This window comes from Lutra lutra, chromosome 7 (assembly GCF_902655055.1).
Source record: "Lutra lutra chromosome 7, mLutLut1.2, whole genome shotgun sequence".
Lineage (NCBI taxonomy): Eukaryota > Metazoa > Chordata > Mammalia > Carnivora > Mustelidae > Lutra > Lutra lutra.
Window position 1 is genome coordinate 80,589,631 of NC_062284.1, and position 20,250 is coordinate 80,609,880.

The 20,250-nt window shown below is 36.5% G+C and overlaps 1 protein-coding gene across 4 annotated transcripts in view; it reads left to right on the forward strand.

Annotated features, from left to right (window-relative positions):
• The window catches only part of G2E3 (G2/M-phase specific E3 ubiquitin protein ligase), a 70,648-nt gene that overhangs the window by 31,775 nt on the left and 18,623 nt on the right, over nt 1-20,250 (forward strand). For 3 of the 4 annotated variants that reach the window (XM_047737402.1, XM_047737399.1, XM_047737401.1), the window contains 7 exons: nt 605-706; nt 4,433-4,557; nt 5,802-5,967; nt 13,998-14,104; nt 15,010-15,126; nt 18,871-18,995; nt 19,099-19,231. In XM_047737402.1, coding sequence (XP_047593358.1) covers nt 605-706; nt 4,433-4,557; nt 5,802-5,967; nt 13,998-14,104; nt 15,010-15,126; nt 18,871-18,995; nt 19,099-19,231 — 875 coding nt within the window. The remainder of the gene's footprint in view (nt 1-604; nt 707-4,432; nt 4,558-5,801; nt 5,968-13,997; nt 14,105-15,009; nt 15,127-18,870; nt 18,996-19,098; nt 19,232-20,250) is intronic. The other variant, XM_047737400.1, reaches the window with a different exon arrangement.

Below are 20,250 nucleotides of genomic sequence, written 5' to 3' on the forward strand. Positions count from 1 at the left end.
GCTCCTAAAAGTTTACTATTATTACATTTACACCTTTCAGCATTTGCCACCTTTTTTTCCTAAATCTTTTTTTTTTTTTTTTTAAGATTTTATTTATTTGACAGACAGAGATCACAAGTAGGCAGAAAGGCAGGCAGAGAGAGACGGGAGAAGCAGGCTCCCTGCTGAGCAGAGAGCCCGATGCGGGGCTCAATCCCAGGACCCTGGGATCATGACCCGAGCCGAAGGCAGAGGCCTTAACCCACTGAGCCACCCAGGCGCCCCCCTAAATCTTCATTATAGATGTTTTCTACCTTGCATTCTTCCTTTTTCTGTTATTTCCTGGAATACTTTTAGAAATCACTTTGGTTCCAAATCAAAGAATGTGAGTAGCCTCTTACTTTGATCATGAAATATAACTATTATAGAAAGGGTTGCTTGAAATTTTCTAAGTTATGTCCATTTTTTATTGGAACATTATATTATATGTGTATATTAATATATATAAACACACATGCTTTATATATTCACACATTTTACATATATATGTATATAAATACATATATGTGTGTATATATATTCTAATTTCTTGAAGTCTGTTTTCTAATTGAGAATATATTTATAGTTGATGTCAAGTGGAATTTGGCAGAGAGGTAAAGAAGAAGAAGGAGTTTACGGTTTTTTAATAGAAGACATCAGAAAAGAAGTGAACAGGGCTTCTAAACTGGTAAGTAAATTCTTTTATTCATTATACTAAATACCATAAATATAATCATACTAGGGAAGTTTTTTCTGTTCTGGAAACCTAAAAGACTTTAGTTTTATGTTCAAATGCTTATTTTTGTCAAATAAGGTAAGTTTTAGAAGAAATTGTTGTAAATTTTAAAAGAACTATTTGCAAATTTACAAAAAAGGGTTTTTTTGGGTAAATTTTATAAGAACTATTTGCAAATGAAAGTGAGATTAACCAACCCTGAATAATATATGTGACAATGCTATTTTCACGTCCTTATTTTATTCCAACCTATCCATCATTTCACCCACTCCTACCATCAGAATAATGACCATACTTCCACTCAGTCAACCTGGATGTTCACCTTTCATTCTTATACCTCGGTTGTTGGGTCGACATGATGGGTTGAGGTGAAAATTACACAGCTATGCAGACCAGTAATTTATGATATCTCCATCTCTTGTGGACATTCTGTGACATTGTGTACCTTTGTTCATTGCCTTCTCATGTTCTTCAAGATAAGTATTCTACACTTTAACCCCTTGTTCATTTAATTGTAGTTTGTGAATCTTCTCTTTGATACCTACTATATTAAATGCAAGGAGAGGATTTTAGGTTTCCATTTGGTCTGAGTAGGAATGAGTTAGAAAATGATAATGTTAAAAAAATAATGTTGGAAGTACAGGGAATTTCTTCAGAGAATATAGCTGGAACTGATGGTTTCAATGGAGGAGCAGTTTTGGGTAATGAGAGACTTCATTATTATACTGGAGTAGTGATAGAAGGTATTGACCCATCATAGTTGAAGGAGTCAAAGGTTGTCTCATCAATGTAGAAGTTGTTTACAATGGTAGCAAGATAAGATATAAAGGTGCCAAAGTGTGGAGGAAGTTAGTAGGTGGCAGAGGTTAAATAGCATCAGGCTCAAAGGACCAGATTCTTTAAAGTATGAAGGCAAATTTGTGGCCTACAGCCTGCAACAGAGAACTAACATAATGTTCTGATCCCCCCACCACCCTTGCCTTTTTCCATATCCTGCTCCTAACCCTTGCCAAGTCTGGATGAGAGTAAAGGAGGATGGGAAAATAAGTAACTTCAAGAAATCCTATCAGGGAAGCAACCATATAGAAACCTTTATTTTAGTTGAGGCAAAAAAAAAAAAAAAAAAAAAAATGGAGGCAGCTATTTTCGAAGATGTTGAGGATTCTGGGGACCAGATGGTAACATAGAGGCTATGGGACACGAGAAAATCTTGGGAGAAGGGTTAGCAGTGGCATTTATCTAAGGACCATGTGAGAGTATTTGTATTAAAATTCCTCAACCTCCTGATAGTGAACTTGTGGTGAAAGATGACCTCAAAAGGTCTCCTTGCATTTTGGAAATATCTGGGGGTATTTATTTATTTATTTATTTTTGAAGATTATTATTTTTATTATTATTAACATGCAATATTTGTTTCAGGGGTACAGGTCTGTGATTCATCAAGCTTACACAATTCACAGCACTCACCATAGCACATACCCTCCCCGGTGTCCCATCTCCCAGCTGCTCCATCACTCCCATCCCCTTCCATTCCAACAACCTTCAGTTTTGGAAATACCTGTTTTCTTAAAACATCTGAATCCTCTCTGACTATATTGTGACACACACCCCCTTTTTAAGATTATTTATTTTAGAGAGCACCAGCAGGAAGGGTAGGGGGAAGGGGAGAGAGAATATCAACAGATTCTGCACTGAGCATGGAGCCCAAGTTGGGATTTGACCATCAACTCTGAGATCATGACCTGAGCTGAAACTGAGTCGGATGCTCAACCTACTGTGCCACCCAGGCTCCCTTGTTGTGAACCTTGGAGAATATCTTTATCCTGAAGAAGTTGTCTCCATTTGTGACATTAAGCTAGAGTTCCTTATGTCAGTTTACTGGAAGAGCCTCATGTTGGCAAGGTATTCTCCAGTAACCTAGTGTTACTTCATGGGTGTGTGTAAGACTGTATAATCCCTTCATCAGTGACCATTTTATAATGGCTATTTCAAGGGTTCCAAGATGTTTTAGATACTGCTCTGTATCTTAGTAATGACTGAATCATCTAATAGTCTTTGTGTTCATATACCACTGTTTTATTTTAATTAGTGGCAGCAGTACTGTATTTTTTTCCTTTGAGCTACCATAATAAATTACCACAAACTGAGTCATTTAAAACAGAAGTTTGTTCTCATAATTTTGGAGACTAGAAATTTCAAATCAGCCTCTCAGAAGGATTGGTTCTTTCTGGGAACTCTGAGGGAGAATCCCTATTTGTGCTTCTCTCCAAGTTTCTGGTGGGTGCTGGTAACCTTTGGCATTACTTGGTTTGTGGCAACATAACTCCAGTCTCTGCTTCAAGCTTCACATGTTCACATGGTCGTCCCGTCTGTGTGTATATGTCTTAAATTTCCCTCTCCTTTCACTTATAAGGACACTGGTCATTTGATTACGGACCACCCTAAATCCAGGATGGTTTCATCTTGAGATCTTTAACTTAATTACATTTACAAAGACCCTGTTTCTGGGATGCTTGGGTGGCTCAGTCTGCTAAGTGTACCATGCTTGGTTTTGGCTCAGGTCATAATCTCCTGGGTGGTGAAATTGAGCCCCAAGTTGGGCCCTGTTTTTGGTTGGGAGTCTGCTTGAAGATTCTGTCCCTCTGCTTCTCTCCCAACTTGCACAGGCACTAGCTTTCTCTCTCTAAAATAAATAAATATTTAAAAACAAAGACCCTATTTCTATTTTTTTTTAAAGATTTTATTTATTTATTTGACAGACAGAGATCACAAGTAGGCAGAGAGGCAGGCAGAGAGAGAGAGGAGGAACCAGGCTCCCTGCCAAGCAGAGAGCCAGAAGTGGGGCTTAATCCCAGGACCCTGGGATCATGACCAGAGCCGAAGGCAGAGGCTTTAACCCACTGAGCCACCCAGGCGCCCCCAAAGACCCTATTTCTAAAGGAAATTCATAGGTACCAAGAATAAGGACTAGAACATATCTTTTGTGGGGGATGAGGGGTGTCACTATGTAACGTTACGGGTATGTAATACTCTTTCATTTGGTTAGGATAGGGTGAGCCTAGCTGATTTATTTTCACAGATTGGTTTTTAGTGTTGTTTTGCTGTTCTCCTTGATGAATATTTCCTATTAATGTGGGTTTTTTTTCCTTTTTTTTCTTAAGATTTTTATTTATTTGACAAAGATCACAATTAGGCAGAGAGGCAGGCACCCCGCTGAGCAGAGTGCTTGATGTGGGGCTCGATCCCCGGACCGTGGGATCATGACCTGAGCTGAAGGAAGAGGCTTTAACCCACTGAGCCACCCAGGCGCTGCCTCCTATTTATGTGTTTTTTTTAATTGAGATTTGAGACTTTAATGTATAGCCATTATGTTTACAAACCTTTAGTTGAAAATATTTTAACCAGTTAGGAAGGAAAAGAAGCTTCTCTGTCCTATCCACATGTTAGATTAGAGATGACTCTTACCAGAAATTGTTATAGGAGTGAGTCTTTAGTGTCCTTAGACTGTCTCTGTGTAGAAAAGTTTTTTTTGGAAATTGCTTTAATAAACCATCATCATAGCTGTTGTGTAATGAAAATAATTTTCAGAGTCCCCACAGGAATATTCACTTATACCTTAGTCATACTATATTACTCAGATTTTGTATGTTATGTCCTCTGCTTCATATTTTCTTCTAGAAATGCTGTATTTGCAAGAAGACTGGTGCTTCAATCGGATGTGTTACACCCCGATGTAAACGAAGTTATCATTTCCCATGTGGACTTCAGAGAGAATGTATTTTCCAATTTACTGGCAATTTTGCGTAAGTTAATCATTGAATATGAAAGATAAGTGTTAAGGAAAAGTGGAAAATGGATATGGATATCCCAATGATATAAATCCTTTGTAAAATTTCTTTTCAGAGCTGTACTGAGTTTACATGTATATGTTACATAATATATGAATATATGTGTGTGTGTGTGTGTATATATATATATATATATATATATTTTTTTTTTTTTTTTTTTTTTATTGCTTCCCTCTTCCTTTTTGGAGTCATCTCTATCTGAAAAGTCTTGGGTACTGCCAGTCTTAAATGGGCTTAACAATTAATATTCACCTTTAATTTTCAGCTCTAGAATATAATATGAAACTGTTAATTTATTAATATTTTATAAAAATTTCCAGCTTACATAATTCTAGATTTTTATGTCACTCTTTAGATTTATGGTCTACTCTTCTTCCAAAGGCCATATGTATTTCTCATTGAGTAAATTGAAGGCACTTAAATTTGGTGGAGTCCAAAAAAATTAATACTGTGCCCTGGAGTGCTCCTTACAGTATTTACTTTCTGGATCCAGCTTTAAACATCAAGATTTATGAATTTTAGTATTTGATTTTATGAATGTTCTATTTCTTTTAGTTTTTGTGTTCTTGACTTATTTAATGGATTGTTAGCATGTATAAAACTGGACTTTAGCAAATGGAAATAAATTTAGTGGGTTAGGAATAGGCTTTTATTTATATTTTATGTTACATAATTAAAATATTTCTTTTTATGTTCCCTCTTTAATTTTATGTAATATTGAGTATAATGGTGTTGCTAACAATATTACATAGAATTCTCAACATAATATTAGTTACTGAAATTCTAGGAGTTAAGACTTTTTTTCCTTTTTAAGATTTTATTTATTTAAGAGAGAGCAGTAGCAGGGAAGAGAGGGAGAAGCAGGCTTCTCACTGAGTAGGGAACCCAACATGGGGCTCAATCCCAGGATCCTGGGATCGTGACCTGAGACAAGGCCAGATGCTTAATCAACTGATCCAACCAGGTGCCCCTCTATGAGTTAAGTCTTAGCACCAAAAGGTTCACATTCTGAAAGTCCTGCTCTCCTTGGTCATAGTTTGTGAGACTGATTAAGAATGCCAAAGTTCCAGTCTTGTAGGTTAATTATGAGGGAGATACAACTGAGTTTCCTCTTATAAATGTGAATTGTAATGCTATTGCTAGCCTCATTGTGTTTTGTAATTTATTAGGTGTTGTTTTTAAATAATTTACATTTTTAGGTCATTTTGTTGGAAGCATCGACCTGTTCAAATAATTACATCTAATAATTATAGAGACTCCTTACCATGTACCATTTGTTTGGAATATCTTGAGCCTGTTCCAACTTACAACATATTACGAAGTCCTTGTTGTAAGAATGCTTGGTTTCATAGAGACTGTTTACAGGTAAGTTCTTTTGTAGGCTTTTTCTGATAGAAAATTTGTTCCTTGCTGATTAGAATTTTATTTTAAGTTTATTTACTTACTGATTTATGTAATCTCTACACCCAACATAAAGCTCAAATTCATGATCAAGAGTTGCATGTTCTTCTGACAGCCAACCAGGCACCTCATGTAAAGAGTTGACCTGTGTCAACCTCTACTTGTAACTTAAAAACAGCTTTATTAGAGCATATTTTACATATAAAATTTGTTCTATTAAAGTGTACAACTAATATTTTAATAAATACCTTAGAACACTACCTTTTAATGTATATTTACACTTAAAAGTTTTTGTTGTTTTGACCTAAGGATTTAGTTTGTATTTCACAATGAATAAAACACAGATTTTTTTTTTTTTTTTTAAGATTTTATTTATTTATTTGACAGAGAGAGATCACAAGTAGACGGAGAGGCAGGCAGAGAGAGAGAGAGACGGAAGCAGGCTCCCTGCTGAGCCGAGAGCCCGATGCGGGGACTCGATCCTAGGACCCTGAGATCATGACCTGAGCCGAAGGCAGCGGCTTAACCCACTGAGCCACCCAGGCGCCCCTAAAACACAGATTTAATTGCGAAGTTCATTTACATATTTAAGCTTAGAAAACCAAGATATGTGAAATGATAATTTAGTGGGAAGCTTAAATATCTAAATGTTGAGGCCTTTTAAAGAAAAACAACTATGGTAAACACTTTATCACAGCTTCTTGACAGGGACTGATTACTGTTTATTGAATTAAAGGTATTCTTTTTGAAAGCCACCTTATATGTCAAACCTGATGACCTGATGTTTTGATTTTTTTTTTTTAAGATTTTATATAGTTATTTGAGAGAAAGAGAGAATATGAGCTGGGGAGGGGGAGGGGAGGGGGACCTGAGGGTGAAGGAGAAGCAGACTCCCTGCTGAGCAGGGAACACGACTCAGCCGAGGGAACATGACCTGAGCTGAAGACAGATGCTTAGCCAACTAAGCCACCTAGGCGCGCCTAATAATGAGTTTTTAGGCAAATATCATAAAACATACAACATTAAACACTTTAATATTTACTTGATTTAGAAATTCTTTTTTTTTTTTTTTTAAAGATTTTATTTATTTATTTAACAGAGAGAAATCACAAGTAGGCAGAGAGGCAGGCAGAGAGAGAGGAGGAAGCAGGCTCCCTGCTGAGCAGAAAGCCCGATGTGGGGCTCGAACCCAGGACCTGGGATCATGACCTGAGCCGAAGGCAGTGGCTTAACCCACTGAGCCACCCAGGCGCCCCTGATTTAGAAAATTCTTGAAGATTTTAGGAAGATCTCACTTATTAATGACATCAAATATAATAGTGTACATGTGTGAAAGTGCCAACTGATAGACAATTACAGTTAATAGAATGCCAAATTAACAAAGGATTTAATTAAATTTAACACTTTTTTTTAAAGAGCTGACTTTTATTATTGTTTAGTAAAATAAAATGTTATTAATGATTACAGGTTACTCACAAACGTATTTTTGAAAGTTAGGGGATGTTGTAAATGCCCTTATATTTCAAGAAAGTCTTAAAAGTACTAATAATAGTCAAAGTACATGAGTGAATCGAACAATAGACAGTAATTATGCCACAGTAGTGATCACTCAACCTAGTGCAAAATATACTTTCAAAATTAAAGTTTATCCTACTAAACCCCTGCAGTTTTACTAGGGGTGATGTCCCCTGCCTTTGAAGTTACAAATCTTCTACGCCATCTTGATTATATGTAGAAACAGAGTATTCAGTATCTTAATGGACCATACTTTATAGCACACGTGGATAGAATGCATGAAGCACAGAAGTTGAGTATGGGATTTGATGCTGCTGCCTACACTCAAGGTCTGTTGGTACACCAAAAGACCAGAATGGAACGACTTCAAAGAGAACTTGACATTCACAAGAAAAAGCTGGGTAAACTAAAATCTGAGGTCAAAGAAATGGAAAATAATCTAATTCAAAGGTACCTGAAAAGATCAAATTCCGTATATCAAATACCTTCATTCAGAGAAAGGCAGCAGTTGAGAATCTGTAATAGACAACTCCAGATTAACATTGACATTAACAAAAGAAATTGTCTTTTTCAGGTACAAGGACCACATTTTATTTTTAGTACTATTCGTGACTTTATGACAGAATTGGATTTGTAGATCCTCTACCACTAAAACCCAAAGATCAAGGGTCCACCATTAAAACACCAAGGACTCATTTTTTCCTTCCCTACCCCTCAAACCCTCCACCCTGCCTCTCAAATTCCTCATATCAGGGAGCTCATATGATAATTGTCTATCTTTGATTGACTTATTTTGCTCAGCATAATGAAACAAGATGGGATCGGGAGGGAGACAAAACTGTAGGAGACTCTTAATCTCACAAAACAAACTGAGGGTTGCTGGGGTTATCGAGACAGCTGTTGGGTTTTGGACATTGGGGAGGGTATGTGATGGTGAGTGCTGCGAGGTGTGTAAGCTTGACGATTCACAGACCTGTACCCCTGGGCCAAATAATACATTATATGTTAGTTTAAAAAAAAAAAAAACAAAAACAAGGACTCAAGACACAGAAAATGATGAGGGGTCTCCATGGAATTGTACTGCCTGTATTTCTTTGAGTCATACTTGACTGCCTCAATCTGCTGTGAACAGTGAAAGATGCCAAGGCATTTCTGAGCCAAAAGGCCCTATATCTCTAAAATCACATCTGAAGAAACTAGTCTGTCATCAAAGTTCTACAGCCTCCTAGGATTTTGTCAAATGGAAGGTGTGGCAAGATGGTGCTCTGCTAATGTTAAATAACAGTCCACAGAGGTAGTAATACCTCAGTCCAATGTCATGGACAGTTGAAATTCATCCCGTGAATGGTAATCTGCTGAAGATTTGATTGCCTGCTGCCTGATCATGTACAGTGTTCTCAGGAGCCCATTGTGGATAATTCTCAATGTATTAATGCCTAGGTGTTCCCAGCACCTTTTTTTTTTTTTTTTTAATTCAAGTTAGTTAAGATAAAGTGTAATACTGGTTTCAGGAGTAGAATTTAGTGATTCATTGCTAACATATAACCCTCAGTCCCCAATACCTTTGCCTCTCATGTCACTACTGAATTTTGATAGGATGAAGGAATAGAACAGTGGCTTGCTTTCTTTTTTAAGATTATTTGAAAGCTAGAGTGTTGTGGGGGACGGGACAGGGGAAGAACAGGGAGAAAGAGAATCCTCCAGCAGACTGCCTGCTGAGCCTAGAGCCCAACATGGGGCATGATCCCTGGACCCAGAGATCATGACCTGAGCCAAAATCAAAAGTCAGCCACTTAACTGACTGAGCCACCCAGGCACCTCATACCTTTCTTTCTTTTCTTTCTTTCTTTCTTTCTTTTTTTTTTTTTTTTAAAGCCTTAGGTGAAACACTACTTACATTAAGAAAAGAAACAAGGTTTAATTCTTTAAAAACTGCTGCCTCATGGTGCCATTGGACAGGGGACAAACTTCATGATTTCCTGGTACTCTTGGCCTTTTCTTTGTCTTCCCTAAAAATGTCTCCACTCTGTGAAGCCAGCCTGCATATAGGGTATAAAGATGAAAAGGAAAGCAGCATGCATTGTCTATAAAAACATACAGTGAAATATCCCAAAGCTTTTCCTACTGTACCAGTCTCTTGAGTTTAAGTGATTTCTTTCCTTCTTTATTGTTTTCTTCTATTTCTATAGTACAGTAGTCTTTTGTTAACTGATTTTCTTTTCCCCTTTTAGTGATTAAGCACGATCGTGTCCCTTTTTAAGCCTTACCTGAGAGAAGTGCCTTAAGATAAAATTTTTATTTCGTTTAGTGTACTTTGCCCTTGTCAGTGCTGATGTTCTACGAAGATGCAGACAGATGGTGCCCAGTGAACTGCAGAAATATTACAAGACTCATGTCTATAAAGTCACACCATATATTGACTTTAGCAGTAGGTGACACGACACAGTGTGAATCTTCCACAGGGAAGCTTAAAATATATTTAACCCAATAATAGAGCAACAAGGTTAAGCTTGAGTTTAAGCTTGTTTCATCTGCCTGGTGTCCCACAGAACTTTCACAAGAAATTACTATTGGGAAAGTACAGTTTTCAAAACCAGCAATAGCTGCAGTACCGACAGTCTTGGTTTCCAGAGAGGTTTAAATGCCTTACTGTTGGGACCCTCAGTATCTAAACATAATGTGATGGCAGTATCGTGTATTTGTAAACCAAAGCTAATCATATTTAGGACAACTGAAGAAAACCTGGAAAAAGAAAAAGCAAAATTTGAACACTGAAGCAACCTTAAGCCATCTCTTTATTCTGATAATATATTTTTATAAAGAGCAAATATTCAGATGGCCAGGAATATATATAACTAATATATAACTAAATGAAATCAAGAAAAAGAAATAACTATACATTAAAAAAAAACAATTATGAAATTATATATCCATACTTACGGTGGGGTGAAGGGAAGTGCTGAAAATGTAACAAAAGGTAGGAGATCATGATGACTAACATGCAAATGGATATTTTTAAAATAAGTAGGATTATTACAGGTGATTTATATAAGTATCAAAGCCTTGACTTCCAGGCTTAGCATCTGGTATATGGGAAGAAGTATGACAATTCTAGTTAATGAAACCATAGAACCAAAGCCCTTATATATGTGGTGCATTTTGTTTTAAAACTACGCCTTCATCTGCAGTCTGTGTGAAGATTGATTAAACTATTTTTACTTGTTTTACTAATAAAAACATAATTTGGATAAAGAAAAGTACTTGATTAATTTTTTGCATGAGGCTTGAACTTTTTTATATTTAGGATTATTCTGTTAAAAGTGTCAGGATGAAGCCTATTTTGTTGGTTAAATTTTATAAATTTCCCTTCTTTTTTTTTTTTTTAAGATTTTTATTTATTCATTTAACAGAAAGGGAGAGTACAAGCAGGGAGAGCAGCAGGCAGAGTGGGAGGGAGAAGCACTCTCCTTGCTGAGCCAGGAGCCGGATGTGGGATCCATCCCAGGACCCTGGGATCAGGACCTGAGCAGCTGCTTAACGAACTGAGCCACCCAGGCGTCCCTATATTCTGTTACTTCTTATAAAGAAGTATTTATACAAGTATCTAGAGAATGTAATTCATAAATACCATAAAAACTTATCTTTACCTAATGAGGAACAATTTCACATTGTATGAGAATTTTACAAAAGTAATTTACCTTAATTAAGAGTTTGTATTTGAATGAATGTAATTGCTGTCAAATATGTCATCTTGTTAATTTTATAAGGGCATGTTATTTTTCAAAACAATTAAGATTTGCCTCAGTCAACAAATAAGAAAATAAAAAAGATTTGCTTCAGTTATTTGTTAGTAATGAAATGCAGAGAGGTTCTCAAACTTGGCTCTAGTATTCATAGAGCTTTTTGTGAGCACTGAAAATACCAAATTTCTAATCCTGTCATTAAAAAGTGAAAATAGGGCACCTGGGTGGCTCAGTGGGTTAAGCCCCTGCCTTCAGCTCAGGTCATGGTCTAAAGGTCCTGGGATCCAGTCCCGCATCGGGCTCTCTGCTTGGCAGGGAGCCTGCTTCCTCCTCTCTCTCTCTGCCTGCCTCTCTTCCTATTTGGGATCTCTCTCTGTCAAATGAATAAATAAAATCTTTTTAAAAAAATTTTTAAAAAGTGAAAATATTATTACTTACAAAAATGTAGGTCTACTTTATGCAAATGTAAAACAAAATCACAGTCACATGGACACTTCCCTATGACATAAATATGAACATGCAATTGTTACTTGATTAGAGACCAGTAAGAACTAATTCTTGAGTCATGTTCTGTAAAGGAGCTACAGTGCCTTTTCCATTTTGTCACAAGTCTTAACTGTAATAGTGAATGGAGTCTACCCTGTTATATAACAATACCTGAAGAAAATATTTTTATTCTCTGAACTTCATTAATACAAGAGTTGAAGGAAGAACAGTCCTATAAATAGAATGAGAATTGTATGTAGTTAAGCATATTTCATCTTTTGTAGCCTCTACAATGCTATATACATTGGGATTTTATAAGGAGAGAGTGAAGATTAGTATTTTAAAGCTAACTTCTCATTCTGTGTGTATAGAGAATTGCCACTATTGTTGAATTTGGATTTCTCCATCATTGCAGTGGTCTTGTAGCTTCTTTATGCCCTATGTGGTTTTTTTGTTTTTGGTTTTTTTTTTGGCTCTATACTAGGCACTCCCTTGTCTCATATCTATTTACTAAGGTCTTGATATCTGTGTACAATTACTACTAAAGGCCTTTTAGGTTCAGACATTTCAGTAACTGGTTGCTTTCCTCCCACATTCTTTGTGTGTATGTCCCACTTGAGACTAATTTTTTTTTGTTGTTTTGTTTTTAATTTTATTTAAGTAATCTCTGCATCCAATGTCGGACACAGACCTATGACCCCGAGACCCAAGAGTTGCATGCTCTTCTGACTGCTCCAGCCAGGTGCCCCGCTGCTAGTGCTTTTTGAACCTGAATTCTTTTGTTTTCTTCATCATTCATAAACCATCCCCAAGTCTATCAGGTCTACCTAATAGATATTTTCTGTATATCTTTTTTTGTTCCTAACCTCTGCCTTAAACCCTCTGTGATATAACTTTAGACACTTAAAAAAAAAAAAAAAACAATTAGACTCTTTTTTTTTTTTTAATTTATTTGACGGAGAGAGAGAGATCACAAGTAGACGGAGAGGCAGGCAGAGAGAGAGAGAGAGAGAGAGAGAGAGAGAGAGAGAGAGAGAGAGAAGCAGGCTTCTTGCTGAGCAAGGAGCCCGATGTGGGACTCGATCCCAGAACCCTGAGATCATGACCTGAGCCGAAGGCAGCGGCTTAACCCACTGAGCCACCCAGGCGCCCCAAAACAATTAGACTTTTGAAGGGGCCTACTAACTGGCCGTTTCTCCTGCATACCTTAATCTATATTAATTCTTCACATACAATATTGGCTTTGATTTTTCTGTCTAATCTCATTACTGAGTTAGACACAATGTAATTGCCATTATGTAATCCCTAAGCATATTATTAATTAGTTCCCTGATCATGTTGTACTCTTGCCATAGAGACTTGGTATATGCAATTCCTTATCCTTGTAATGCCTTTTGTCCCATTTTCCTGGCAAACCTTTGTTTCTTCTTCCAAACTTAACTTTGACCTCACTATTCTTTTGACATTTTTGTCAGGCTCTTATGTAGGCTTAGGTACTTATTCCTTTTTCTTCCATGTATATACTTTAAAACACACACAGACACACACACACATTTTACAAAGTCCTATAATTGTATCTCACCATTATTCCTTAAAAATAGGATCTAAGTTATTTTGTTTCTATTTTTGGTACATAAAATAGTGTTTGTTACCTACACAGTACGAGTTAAATAGCTGCTAAATGTGCGGTACTAGTTTTGTTTTATTTAGTTTTGTTTTTAGGGATTGGCTACTCTTTCTAGTAGATTTATACTTTTCTGTTCCTGAGTTCCCACTGTCTGTGGCTTCCGTATATCTGTTTACTGAAGCAGTGAGAGTAGGTTTTATACTTCTCCCCTTTTAGGAAAAAAACTAGCTTAGAGATTGAGTTAAAAACAGAATCAAGGATGTTTTATAAAGTAACACTTAAACATTCCTCCTAGATGAAGTAATTCAATATTCTTACTGCTTTATTCACTAAGAGTGATGGACAGCTTGATATGTGAGGAAATGACATTGAATAAAAAGGTTGAGAAAGATAGATGTAAAGCTAAGAACAGCCAATTCATTAACTTTTTTGGGGGGGGGGGTGGAAATCTCAAAATTTTAGCAGTAGAATAACTTCATTTATCAAAGCTTGAGAACTGGCATAGAAAATATGTTTTCATAATATATTAAGTGAAAAGTAGCACATATTCTGTTAGCTATTTTAATTTATGACCTGATACCCGGTTAAATTGTTAACAGTAGATTTCCTTTTTTCCGTGATAGGTTCAAGCAATAAATGCAGGAGTGTTTTTCTTTAGATGCACAATATGCAATAATAGTGATATATTTCAGAAAGAGATGCTAAGAATGGGAATTCATATTCCTGAAAAGTGAGTACCATTTAGTCTTTTAACAAAAAGATTTATTTTCGTTAAATGTAGGATTTAATAACAGTGAAAGTAATCACTTATGTCTATCATAGAGAAGCAGTCATTTTAAATGGGGAAATTGAAACCTACCCCTACCACGGCTTCCTTTTCCTTCCCAGATTGCTAGTTCTTTTTTTTTTTAAAGATTTTATTTATTTATTTGACAGAGAGAGATCACAAGTAGACAGAGAGGCAGGCAGAGAGAGAGAGAGAGAGAGAGAGAGAGAGAGAGAGAAGCAGACTCCCTGCTGAGCAGAGAGCCCGATGTGGGACTCGATCCCAGGACCCTGAGATCATGACCTGAGCCGAGGGCAGCGGCTTAACCCACTGAGCCACCCAGGCGACCCCAGATTGCTAGTTCTTAAGAGCAGGGACTGTGACTTTAATGTCTCATTAGTTGACTTATAGTCTCTTAATAAATACCTCAAGTGTATACAATATTAATTGATTGACTTATACACAAGTATAATAAGATTTCAAAATGGCATGTATAAATTATCTAAGAGAATCAAGATGTAGTTTAAAATATATAATAAGGATTTTCATAATACTTATAGATGAGGAATCCAGAAATAATGTTATTAAACTTGAAATTTAAAAATTAGAAGTGAAATATTAGGAAAAATTAAGTTTTAAAAAATTTCTAATGTTTCATTTAACATTTGAAAATTCACTGTGAGAATAATTAACTGCAGGATAAAATGATACTAATAGATACATATCTTGAACAGAATGATGAATCCTAGAAAGAAAGTTTTTTCCTTATTCCTAAGTGCGTGACAAGTTTTTGTTTTTAGATTTCATTACTAATCCTTTTATGTAACATTTTGGTTCAAAGTGTGTTTTATATCTTTCTTTGTTTACAGAGATGCATCTTGGGAATTAGAGGAAAATGCTTATCAAGAACTTCTGCAGCACTATGAGCATTGTGATGTCCGAAGATGTCGTTGCAAAGAAGGGCGAGACTATAATGCACCTGATAGGTATATTGGGAAGTCCAGTTGTGCTTATTGTACTTATTTAAACTGTCAGCTAAGGAAGTGGTTTTCTAGTTAAATGTAGTTTTGCTCTTAGGATGTTTGAAGTTTTAACTTGAGAAGAGTATATTTATTAAATGCATGTTTACATCTGTTTACAGATAAATTATTGCTATCAGCATAGTTGGTAACTTACTTCTGTGGTGTATTTTCATGAGGCTTCATTTCCTAGAGCTGCACTCCCCTATATGGTAGCTACTAGCCACATGTGGCTAATAGAGCACTTGAAATGTGGCTATTCCAAATTGAGAGATGTTATAAATGTGAAATATAGTGAAGACTCATTGTCTTAATTTGCTATGGCTGCTGTAACAACAGATACTTGTTTTCTAACAATCCTACAGACTAGAAGTTCAAAATAGAGGTATTGGCAGGTTTTATTTCCTCTATCATTGGCTTGTACATGGTTTCCTACTAGCTGTGTCCTCACATTATTGTCCCTCTGTCTGTCCTAATCTCCTTTTCCTATAAGGACACCAGTAATATTAAATTAAGGCCTACCCTTATGACCTTATAATATCTTAATTATCTCTTTGAAGGCCCTGCTCCAAATACACATAGTGAGGTGTACTGGGTTTTAGGACTTCAACTTATAAATTTAGAGGAGACACAATCCAGCCCATAATAGTAAGACAAAAAGAACTAAGAGTATCTTATTAATAACTTTTTATATTCATTACATGTAAAGCAAATAATAATTTAGAAATGTTGAAATTCATTTTACCTACTTCTTTTACCTTTTTAAATCAGGTTACTAGAAAAATTTAAATTCATTAAATGATTTGCATTGTATTTCTATTGGATGGCACTGTTCTAGAGCTTAAAGTAATCTAGCAGTGTTCTTTTGGATCACTATAAAAAGGGTTTGATATTTGAAATTTATTGATTATTATTTTGAAATGTCAGTAGATACTGCCTCTAAATTGACCCATTATTTTGTGCCTTCCATGTACACTATACTATATTGGATACTAGAAATCAAAACTATCTTCATTTTTTTTAAAGATTTTATTTATTTATTTGACAGACAGAGATCACAAGTAGGCAGAGAGGCAGAGAGAGAGAGAGGAGGAAGCAGGCTCCCCACTGAGCAGAAAGCCCAACTCGGGGCCTGATCCCAGGACCCTGGGATCATGACCTGAGCTGAAGGCAGAGGCTTTAACCCACTGAGCCACCTAGGCGCCCCAAGACTGTCTTCATTTTTTAAGATGCAGAATAAACAGTAACAAATCCAGTTTTCTTGAATTTGTGGAGGATATTTCAATAAATTTTTAATATCTGTTATACAATCTTAACATTGCAAGCTGAAACTGAAAATGCAAGGCAGAATATTGGGAGCCTTGTTTCTCATGGAAAGTGATTTGGCTGAGTATGCTCTTTATTTGCAAAGACGCAGCTGATGTCTTCCCAGTTTTTAAAAATTTCCCTAAACAGCTATTACCACTCGTGATTTCCCATTCTGGGCTGGGTTTTTTCTTTTGTTTGCCTGTTACAGTGTAATTGACATTATTGGAATTTGTTTTTGTCATTAGACTAAAAATTATTTAAGGGCAAAGATCTTACTGAAGATGTCAGGTATGGTATATTCTTGCTTATGTGACTGGTGACCCTGATTATTCGTTTGTAAACCTCTAAAGGGTTGTGCTAAGGCACAGATGAGATAATGTATATAAATGTGCTTTGTAAATAATAAAGCACTTTAGATTTGTAAGAAACAATACATTTACGAATATTGATATTTTCTAAATTTATTTTGGGCTATTTTTTTTAAAGACTTTATTTATTTGACACAGAGAGAGAGAGCATGTGAGCACAAGATGGCAGGGGGTGGGGAGCAGCAGATAGAGGGAGAGAGAGAAGCAGTCTCCTGGCTGAGCAGAGAGCCTGGTGAAGAGCCCGATCCCAGACCCTGGAATCATGACCTGAGCCCAAAGGCAGACACTTAACTGACTGAGCCACCCAGGTGCCGCTATTTTGGGCTCTTTTAGTTAACCTGTATATATTGCTTATATATTATTGATCGCCCGGTCAGTAGCTACCAAATTCCCTTCCTTTCTGGCAGCTACTTGAGATTGCTTTCCCTTGTCTTTTCTCCTGGGACATAATACTAGCCATCTGAATTTTTTTTTTTTTTTTTTAATCTCACTCCCTCATCCTAGTGATAGGAAGCTGGTTTTGCTGAAAGGCACCATGGTGTAGTGGTTAGGAGAATGGGTCCGAAGCCAGGTAGACTAGGTTGGAAGCCCCGGTTGGAAGCCCTGCTCTGGGACTTACCAGCCATGTGAAATTAATTAGGCAAGTTATATATCCCTTTATGCCTTGGTTTCCTCCTCTTTAAAATGAAGGATAAGGGGTGCCTGGGTGGTTCAGTTGGTTAAGCCTCTGCCTTTGACTCAGGTCATGGTCCCAGGGTCCTGGGATCGAGCCCCATGTCTGGCTCTCTGCTCAGCAGGGAACCTGCTTCCTCCTCTGTCTCTCTGCCTACTTGTGATCTCTGTCTGTCAAATAAATAATAAAATAAAATGAAGGATAATAACGATTTTTCCTATCATTTAAAATTACGAGGATTAAACTTTTTATGTAGACTAAGAACTAGGGCTGGAATATAGTAAGCACTCATGTTAGTTGTCCTCTTTCTTTCTCTTCATCCTTTGGCAGAACTATCTGGGAAAGTGGGGGAGACACGCAGAGAGGACACATACCTCCATACCCATATCTACACAGAGAGATTCACCCACACCTAATGAAGGGCAGGGTATCCAACTACCTCTTTCTTTCTTTCTTTCTTTTTTTTTTTTTTTTGAGAGACAGAGCATTGTGTACATACATGCAGGGAGCAGGGGCAGAGGGAGAGGGAGAGGGAGAGAGAAAATCTTAAGCAGGCTCCACACCCAGCATGGAGCCTGACACAGGGCCCCATCTCATGGCCCTGAGATCATGACCTGAGCCTAAATCAAGAGTCAAATGCTTAACCAACTGAGCCACCCAGGTGCCCCCCAACTACCTCTCTCATCACCTACACATCCACACACTCAGGGAGTTTGTCTCTTTTTATTCATAGAGCGTATACTCATAACCAAACAAAAAGTAGGCCCCACACCTATACAAAAAATGTGAGTATGGACTGGCATACATCACACAATCCAGTAGAGAGACATGGAGGTGGGGTTGGAAGGGAGCAAATAAGAAAATATAAATATGAGCAAGATGGTAAGTCTGGATCCTGTTGAGCTGCACAATACTGGGTGTCTAAACAAGTTTTATAGGAAGTAATTCCTCACAATGAATGTGAAAAATAATATTTTAAGTAAGATAATGTATTTACTGATGCTTCTTCCATGTTGGCTACATTTATATAGCAATTTCCCATGAGCTAGTAATTTCCAAATATAAAAGAAATTTTTTTCCTTCTTAATCCTATTCTTTCTGGTGTTTATGGTCTTGTGTACATGCTGATATTTAGTTTAGGTATTTTAAGTTAGTGAATATTTAGAGCAGGAGGTTACAAACATAAGTGAAAGAGAAAAAAAAAGTCATGTAGTTTCAAAGCAGATAATCTTATTTTCACTCCTTTGGAAGAATAGTTGTTTATATGTGAGATGGGCAGTATATCCTGTGGCAGTGCAGGTGGTTGGAATTAGACCAAGTTAATACCAAAATGTAAACATCTGCTTCTGTTTATTTCCTCAGCAAATGGGAAATAAAGCGCTGTCAGTGTTGTGGTTCTAGCGGAACACATTTAGCTTGTTCCTCGTTACGATCATGGGAACAAAATTGGGAGTGTTTGGAATGTAGAGGTATTCTCTACAATTCAGGTAATATTTTGTAATTTTGAATAAAGATGTTTTTTGAAATGTATATTATTTTAAAATTCTTCCTGTATATCTGTATTGTTAACATTGGGTTTTAAATATACAGAGGATTTCCAAAAAGCCAAAAAGCATACATTACCCAACACTAATAGTGTGGGAATAACTGATTGTTTGTTGGAAGAATCATCACCTAAATTACCCAGACAGTCACCTGGAGCCCAGCATAAAGATCTTCTGAGGTATGTATTTTGAAATGTAGGAAAATACAAAACTCTTCTTTTTTTTTTTTTAAGTAAGCTCTGTGCCCAGTGTGGGACTTGAACTCATTACCCTCAGCTAAAGAGTCACATGCTTTCCCAACTGAGCCAGCCAGGCATCCCTATAAAGCTCTATTTTGAGAAAATTTAGACTGGGAAGTATACACACACACACACACACACACACACACACACACTTGGAATATTAACTGACCTTAGTATTCTGGAAGAGTGTTTTTCAAACTACAGGACCAAGATTTGATCATGAAGTCATTGCAGCCAGCATTAATAAATAGAAAACAAAACAGGATAGAATAGAGTGTGAAATACCAGATTGCATTGCAAATAGGATATATATGAAATTTATTTTATTGTATACTGAATTGTGATATAAAATACATATTATAGATCATTGTCAAGGTAATATAAAATATCAAGTATACCATGTTACTTGGTTGAAAGGAAGGAATCATGTTTAATATAGTGATTTTTTTTTAATTGTATAATCATGTGCTTAATATATTTGCTGTCAGTATTGGAGGTCTAAATGTCACCTCTTTAGAAATTTAAGGCATACTTACAAGTATTATTATGTTGTATTATTGCCTACATATTTTCCTACCTAGGCTGGTTCACCCTGTCCTTAAGTAACCTGGTGGTTCCCAGCTTCTGGGAGGTCACCATATTGATGCCAGACTTAGTGCAGACACCCAGTTGGCATAGCACACGACAGCCCAGAACTCCTGTGCTCAAGTGATCCTTCTGCCTCAGCCTCCTGAGTACTTGGGACTACAGGTGTATGCCACCGTACGTAGTAAAATAAGTAACTTTTAAAATCATTCATAACATTTAAATAAGACTAGAATTATAACTTAGTACCATGTCCAGGTATTTATTTATTCAGCTTAAGTTAGAATTTTTAAGTATATGTAGCTTTTAGAAGAAATACACAAAACTAACGTAAGTAGCTAGATGAAGTACTTTCTTGTTAAAAAAAGTAT